The following is an 8,328-nucleotide window of genomic DNA, read 5'->3' as shown; positions in this document are numbered from 1 at the left end:
CTCTCTCTTTTCTCCTCTCTCTTCTCTCTCTTCTCTCTCTTTTTAAATATTCAAGCAGCTTTTCACACTCATGGGCGAAATAATGAATATTTTTCACACAGATGATTTGACTTCTCTTCATGGATCCATGGAAAGACTGAATACTGTAATTCAATACGCACACACTTTTAGATTTTTATATATATTATATTTATATATATAGAGATAGATAGATAGATAGGATAGATAGATAGATAGATAGATAGATAGTTTAGTTTGATAGATAGATGATAGATAGACAGATAGATAGATAGATTAGATATGTATATATATGTATATATATTTATTTTATATATATAGTAGATAGATAGATAGATAGATTAGATAGATAGATAAGTAGAAATGTATATATATGTTTTATATATATATATTATATATGTATATATATGTATGTATAATACAACACACACACACACACCACACACCACACACACACACAACACACACCACACACACACACATATATGTATATATATATATATATATATATATATATATATATATATAAATACATACATACATAACATGTATATTTTTATATATATATATATATATATATACACATACATACATACAGATATATATATATATATATATATATACTATACATAAAACATATATATTTATAACATATATATATACATACTTAACCACACCACACACACACACCACACACACACACACACACACACACACACACACACACACACACACAACAATACACACACACACACAATAATAATATATATATATAATATATATATATATATATATATATATATATATATATATATGCAATTGTTATATGTTTCTTCCATTACGTCTTTACAAGCGCATATATATTAAAGTTCTGTATTTACCTTAAACATGATGCATTATGCTTAGATCTCTTTTCAGCCTTAGTTATACTACCATTCACGTTTGCAAAAATATATTTGTTAAATGTGATACATCATTTGATCAATATACACGCATACCTATACACACACGAAAACACACAATACACACACACACACAAGACATACACACACACACCACACACACACACACACACACACAATCCCCTCTCTCTCTCTCTCTCTCTCTCTCTCCCCTCTCTCTTCTTCTCTCTCTCTCTTCTCTCTCCTCTCTCTCTCTCTCTGCTCTCTCTCTCTCTCTCTCTCCTCTCTTTCTCTCCTCTCCTCCCTCTCTCCCCATTTCTCTCTCTTCTCTCTCTCTCTCTCTCTCTCTCTCTCTCTCTCTCTCTCTCTCTCTCCTTCTCCTCTTCTCCCTCTCTCTCCTCTCTCCCTCTCTCCTCTCTCTCTCTCTCTCTCTCTCTCCTCTCTCTCTCTCTCTTCTCTCTCTCTCTCTCTCTCTCTCTCTCTCTCTCTCTCTCCCTTGTATATCTGCTTGTTCATCCCCTTATTTATATATATCTATCCTTATCCTTATAATATAACCAAATGAATGTCATTTCCATAAGCAATGCCCTTGGAAAGAACTGACCGCTTGTTTCTCCCGCAGGTTGGTTGCGAGCTGGCCGGCGGGTTGCCTGACGCCCCCCCACAACACAGCACCGTGGCTGCCAACTCAGCCCCCGTGGCGGCCTACCCGCCCGCCCCAGACATGTCGCACATGTCCGCCTACTACAACAGCTACCCCGACTACCGGCCGCCCCACCCGCCCGACGAATACCCGGGCGCGCCGGGCGGCCAGGGAGGCGGCGGGGGCGGCGGGGGGCACTGCGGCCAGGAGTACGACCCCCGCATGCCCCCCACACACCCGTACTACACTCAGCAAGGCTACCCGCGCTACCCGCCCTACGACAGACTCATGAACAATTACTACAACGCGCAAACACCTCAGCACCCACAGACTCCACACGGCATGCAACCGCACGACGCGCACGACTACCGCGACCCCTCGCCCGCGGCGCCCACGTGCATGGGCCAGCAAGCGTCCCCGCCCGTGCAGCAGTACTCCTCCTGCAAGATGGCGGGGCAGCAGCAGGGTCCGCCGCAGCAACCGCAGCAGCAGCCGGGCATGGATCCGTCCGGAGGTCCTCCTCAAGACACAGCCCACCACATGGCCGCGCAGGAACATGGCCAGGCATGGCCAACTCAGCAGCCGCAACAACAAAATACCCAAGCCGCCCTCCCTTCACCGCTCTACCCGTGGATGAGAAGTCAGTTCGGTAAGTAGAGTCCGACTTTCCCGTGTCAGCTTAGGGGCAGGAAGGAAGACCAGTGTCCGGAGGCAGCCCGCGGGCGGCGCGGACGGCGGACGCTCTCCGCGGCGGCGCCGAGGAACCTGACGCAGGGCGCTCGTCGCTTGTTGCCAGGGTCCTAGGCGGAAGTGTGTGTGTGTGCGTGTGTGTGTGTGTGTGTGTGTGTGTGTGTGTGTGTGTGTGTGTGTGTGTGTGTGTGTGTGTGTGTGTGTGTGTGTGTGTGCCTATGTGTGCGTATATATGTGTATATGTGTGTGTGTTTCTGTGTGTGTATGTGCCTATGTGTGTGTATATGTGTGTGTATGTGTGTGTTTGTGCGTGTTCGTATGTGTAAATGTGTGTGTGAAAGAATGTATATATATATATGTATGTATATGTGCATGCATGTACGTTTATTTGTATATACGTATATATGTACATATGCATGTGTTCTTGAAAACTTACAGGAGATTATTATCAGTATCACGACAATAATAATCAACGAAAGAAAAAAAAAATATATAATAATTCTTATACACCCACAAACGTCAGGCTGAAGCTGCCTTCGGTCTTGTCATAAATCTTAAACCGCAGAAAACTCTCGTAAATAATAAATGCAGCTCGTAAAAAGTAGAAGCGAAACATCCATAAAACTTCAATAAAAAAAATATGTAAGTCGTAAAAAAAAAACACATGTTGTTTCTTTTTATTTTTATTTTCCTCTATATATGTGACTTTCTCGTTCTCTGACTCTCTGATTGTCTCTCTCTCCCTCTCTCTCTCTCTCTCTCTCTCTCTCTCTCTCTCTCTCTCTCTCTCTCTCTCTCTCTCTCTCTCTCTCTTTCGGGCTTGCTCTCTCTCTCTCTCTCTCTCTCTCTCTCTCTCTCTCTCTCTCTCTCTCTCTCTCTCTCTCTCTCTCTCTTTCGGGCTTGCTCTCTCTCTCTCTCTCTCTCTCTCTCTCTCTCTCTCTCTCTCTCTCTCTCTCTCTCTCTCTCTCTCTTTCGGGCTTGCTCTCTCTCTCTCTCTCTCTCTCTCTCTCTCTCTCTCTCTCTCTCTCTCTCTCTCTCTCTCTCTCTCTCTCTCTCTCTCTCTCTCTCTCTTTCTCTCTCTCTCTCTCTCTCTCTCTCTCTCTCTCTCTCTCTCTCTCTCTCTCTCTCTCTCTCTTTCTCTCTCTCTCTCTCTCTCTCTCTCTTTCTCTCTCTCTTTCTCTCTCTCTCTCTCTCTCTCTCTCTCTCTCTCTCTCTCTCTCTCTCTCTCTCTCTCTCTCTCTCTCTCTCTCTCTCTCTCTCTGTATCTCTGTATAGCTATATAATAATAATGATAATAATAATAATAACAACAACAAAACAGCAACAACAACAATGATAATAATAAAAAAATATAATAATAATAATAATAATAATAATAATAATAATAATAATAATAATAATAATAATAATAATAATAATAATAAAAATAACAATAATGATAATAATAACAAAAAGAAAGACCGGCAAAAAATGGTCACGAGCAGCCAAAGCCGCTCCGACCCAGCCGTGGCAAAGCCTTAATCCCGGCGTGGTCAGTGGAAACGTTTATGACCCGTCGGTTAAGTTACGAGTCACCGCCGCTGCCTCCCGCGCCCGGGCATGTGTGCGGGGGAGGGGTTGGGGAGGGAGTGGGTTGGGTGGGGGTTGAGGGAGGGAGTGGGTTGGGTGGGGGTTTGGGAGGGAGTGGGTTGGGTGGGGGTTGAGGGAGGGAGGGGGTTGGGTGGGGGTTGAGGGAGGGAGTGGGTTGGGTGGGGGTTAGGGAGGGAGTGGGTTGGGTGGGGATTAGGGAGGGAGTGGGTTGGGTGGGGATTAGGGAGGGAGTGGGTTGGGTAGGGGTCTGGGAGGGAGTGTGGATGGAGGGGGTGGCTGGGGAGGGAGTGGAGGAGAGGGCAAAGGAAGAGGGGTGGAGGGCGTAGGAGGGGATGGAGGGAATGGGGGAAAGAGGTTGGAGGGTCGGAGTGGTAGGAGGGAGTTGGAGGGAAGAGGGAGGGTAGGAGGGATGAGGGTGAGGATGGAAAGCTGAAGAGAATGGGAAATGTTGATAGGTGGATATGTGTCATTTCATATTTCATTTACCTTTATTTTCTTTTAATTTCAACGTGATTTCTGGAGTTTTTTTTTTTTTATTAGTTTCTCTCTCTTGGTGTCCCTCATTTCTCTTTATCTTTCATAGGTTCTGTTTCTGATTTTCTTTCCTCTCTCTTTATCTCTTTATTCATCCTGTTATTTATCTTTCTATCGCTCTGACTTTCTCTCCTTCCTCTCTTTCTCTCAATATCTATCTGTTTTTTTCCCTCGTAGTCATATCCCTAAATATATATTTTACAAAGAAAACTATTTGAATAAAACGATACAAACATAAAGTAAGTTTAAATAAAAAAAAGGTCTCGAGCAGGGTATATATAGATCAGACATTTTTCATTCCTTTGTGAAAACTGTAAAAAAGGAAAAGAATAACAGGGAAAAATCCAAAGAAAAGACAAGATACAAGAATAGAAGCAGACACACACTCAAAAAAAAAAAAAAAAAAAAAAAAAAAAAAAACAAGTGAGAGAAAGAGGAAGCCCAAGAAAAGAGTAACAAGAGAAGAAGAAGGAAAAAAAATAGATAGGATAAAAGAAGAAGAGGAAAAAAGAAAGCAAAGACGAAAGATAAAGGCTTCTTCAGGGGACGCCAAATACAATGAATCCACCTTCTGCGGTTTTCCTTCTGTCCCGTCCGGAGGCTGAACGTCCCAACTTAATTATGGTTCGAGGGAGATCAGGCCGCGACAAGACAGGAGTGGTCAAGGTGGCAGGACACGTAAGGAAGGCTGTAGGCTGTAGGCTGTAGGGGGAGGTCCTCGGCTTCGTCTTCGAGGAGCAGTAGGGTCTGTGACGGTGAAGGTGGTGCGAGTTCCTGGAGCGTCTGCCTGGAGGAGATTTCATTTTGTGTTGTTATTATTTTTATTCTATTTTTTGTTATATATATATGTTTTTTTCATTTGTGATTTGCTTCTGATTTAAGAAAAAAAAAATCGATGGAGGATATTGTTAGGGTAGATATTTTATTGGGGGTGGGTTTATGTCAGTTATATACACTTATCTGTTTTATTTCGTTATTTGTTTTTTGGAAGTGTAGGTGTGCTTGCTTGCGTGTGCTTTCCCGTGCCTTGTGTAGTGTTTCGTAAAGGGATGACGTTTTAGCTGAAGTTTTGCTGAAACAGAATATATTTTTGTTTTTGTATTTGTTTTTTACTGCGTTTTCAGTGGTTTTACAAAGTGAAACTCATACAGATTGAAAAAGGTTAGTATGCCGTGTGATATTGTTAGCATGTTGTATTTATCTATTAGTATTACTTATATTTGTTTTATTTCTGTAAATTATGTTCATATAACCGTACTTTTATTGATGTGTGTGTGTGTGTGTGTGTCTGTGTCTATGTGTGTGTGTGTGTGTGTGTGTGTGTATGTGTGTGTGTGTGTGTGTGTGTGTGTGTGTGTGTGTGTGTGTGTGTGTGTGTGTGTGTGTGTGTGTACGTGCGTGCGCATGTACGAACGTTTACTATCCACAGTGAATGAACACTTGATATACACGATTTAGTTTGCTCAGTGGTTAAGACTGCTCCATTTATATAACTTGGTGAGTAACGTGTGATGCAATACTATGACTCATGCTTCTTTCCTCCTCAAAAGAAGCGTTTAAGTAGATAGAATAGATAGATAGGATGGATAACGATAAAAAAAGACCTAAGGAAATAATAATTAACTTGTAAATTAATGAATGTAACAGAGAGGAACGAAGGGGAAGGGGGTGGCGTGGGATGGGAGGGGATAAGGGGTAAGGGTGAGGATAGGCAGAAAGGAGAGAAGGAGGAGGAGGAGGAGGAGGAGGAGGAGGAGGAGGAGGAGGAGGAGGGGGAGGATGAGGAGGAGGAGGAGGAGGACGAGGAGGAAGAGGAAGAGGAAGGGGAAGAGGAGGAGGAGGAAGAGGAAGAGGAGGAAGTTGGTGAAAGGGGGAGGGGGGAGGGATAGGCGTGGGTGCTTCTCAGGTCTCGAAAGAGCGTGCCAAGGCATATCATTAAATGACGAAGAAGACGTCCCAGGAGAAGTAGAACTGTCGTGTCGTGGTCACGATTAAAACTTTTATTTATTTATATATTTATTTATTTACATTTTTTTATCTTTGTGTGTGTGTGTATGTAAGCGACAGGACGTGTCTCTCAGCGCACGGCTCGGTCACCTCTTCCTCCTCCTCCTCCTCCTCCTCCTCCTCCTCCTCCTCCTCCTCCTCCTCTTCCTCCTCCTCCTCCTCCTCCTCCTCCTCCTCCTCTTCCTCCTCCTCCTCCTCCTCCTCCTCCTCCTCCTCCTCCTCTTCCTCCTCCTCCTCCTCCTCCTCCTCCTCCTCCTCCTCCTCCTCCTCCTCCTCCTCCTCCTCCTCCTCCTCCTCCTCTTCCTCCTCCTCCTCCTCCTCCTCCTCCTCCCCCCCCTCCTCCTCCTCCTCCTCCTCCTCCTCCATTCCCTCTACCCCCTCCCCTCTATCCCTGCCCCTGCTGATTGCCCCTGTTTATCGCCTTCACTTCTTCCTCGGTTTAGTGCTCCTTTCCTCTCCTCTTCTTTCTCGTCTCTCCTTCTCCATTTTATTTTCTCCTCCTCTTCCATCTCTTCTCTCCCTTTTCACTTTCTTCTCCTCTCTCTCTTCTCTCCCTTTTCACTTTCTTCTCTTCTCTCTCTTCTCTCCCTTTTCACTTTCTTCTCCTCTCTCTCTTCTCTCCCTTTTCACTTTCTTCTCCTCTCTCTCTTCTCCTCTTCCTCCTCCATTCTGAAAAAAAGGAAAAAATAAGTATCAATTAAAAGATGGTTGAGTGATACCCGGATTGGATATTAAGTTGGATGACGTCATCTTGAAACTAGAATAGGAAATCTTTATCCCTTTTCCTTTAGCTTCTCTCTTCCCTCTTTTCTTTTCTTTCTTTTTCTTTTCTTCTCCCTTCTTCTTTGCCTCTTTTCTTTCCTCCCATTCCTCTGTTCAGGACTTCGTTTCGTTTTTATTTCTCCTTTCCCTCCCGTCCTCTGTTTCTTTTCTCCCTTTTTTTTATCCTATTCATTCTCCTTTTCTCTATTCCTTTCGCTTGATTTATTTCTTTACCTTTCCTCCCTCTTTCCTTACCTCGTTTCCTTTCTCCCTCCTACCCTTCTTGCTACTCTCCGTATACCCCCTTTCCTCTTTATCTCTTTCCCTTCCCCCTCCCACCTTCCTACCCCTCCCCCTTCCTCCTCCCACTTCCTTCCCCTCCAACCTTCCTAATTTCCTTTCTTCCTCCCTTCCCTCCCTTCCTCCTCCCTCCTCGCTTCCCCTCCCTTCCTCCTCCCTTCCTCCTCCCTCCTTGCTTCCCCTCCCTTCCTCCTCTCTCCTCCCTCTCCCCCTCCCTTCCTCCTCCCTCCTCGCTTCCCCCCTCCCTTCCTCCTCCCTCCTCGCTTTCCCCCTCCCTTCCTCCTCTCTCCTCCCTCTCCCCCTCCCTTCCTCCTCCCTACTCGCTTTCCCCCTCCCTTCCTCCTCTCTCCTCCCTCTCCCCCTCCCTTCCTCCTCCCTCCTCGCTCCCCCTCCCTTCCCCTCCCTTCCTCCCTCTCCCCCTCCCCTCCCACCCAGTTGCAAATGTACCTCCACGCGTGCATCTCTGCGAGCCAATTCACGCTTAATCACCGGCTAATAACTAGGGCGGGCGAGAGAGTATAAACGGTTAGTGTTGCCTTAACGAGCCATAAACAGGACCAGGAGTAGCGGGGGTTCAGTCTGGGATGAAGAGGCAGTTATTGAAAGTGAGAGTTGGCCGCCGCCGACCCTTGCACATAAACACTCCCCTGGGGTAGCCTGGGGTCCTTCTTCATGACCTGGGCGGGGGAGGGGGTGGGGAGGGAGGGGGGAGGGATGGGGAAGGGATGGGAGGGGGAAGGGGGGAGGGATGAGGAAGGGATGGGAGGGGGGGGAGGGGGAAGGGATGGGAGAGGAATGGGAGGGGGTTGGAGCGTAAAGTGGGAGGGAGGGAGGCGACGGTGTGGGATGGAGGGAGGGTGGGCGGCGAGAGGTAAAGTTAAG

At 45.7% G+C, this 8,328-nt stretch overlaps 1 protein-coding gene across 6 annotated transcripts in view; it reads left to right on the top strand.

Annotated features, from left to right (window-relative positions):
- Nucleotides 1-8,328, top strand: part of LOC125047726 (homeotic protein ultrabithorax-like) — a 1,130,701-nt gene that overhangs the window by 1,059,137 nt on the left and 63,236 nt on the right. For all 6 annotated transcript variants that reach the window (XM_047646122.1, XM_047646121.1, XM_047646118.1 and 3 more), the window contains one exon: nucleotides 1,543-2,212. In XM_047646122.1, coding sequence (XP_047502078.1) covers nucleotides 1,645-2,212 — 568 coding nt within the window. In that variant the 5' untranslated portion in view covers nucleotides 1,543-1,644. The remainder of the gene's footprint in view (nucleotides 1-1,542; nucleotides 2,213-8,328) is intronic.

Source organism: Penaeus chinensis, chromosome 41 (assembly GCF_019202785.1).
Source record: "Penaeus chinensis breed Huanghai No. 1 chromosome 41, ASM1920278v2, whole genome shotgun sequence".
NCBI classification, from domain to species: Eukaryota; Metazoa; Arthropoda; class Malacostraca; order Decapoda; family Penaeidae; genus Penaeus; species Penaeus chinensis.
This window is presented reverse-complemented; position numbering and strand designations above follow the sequence as displayed.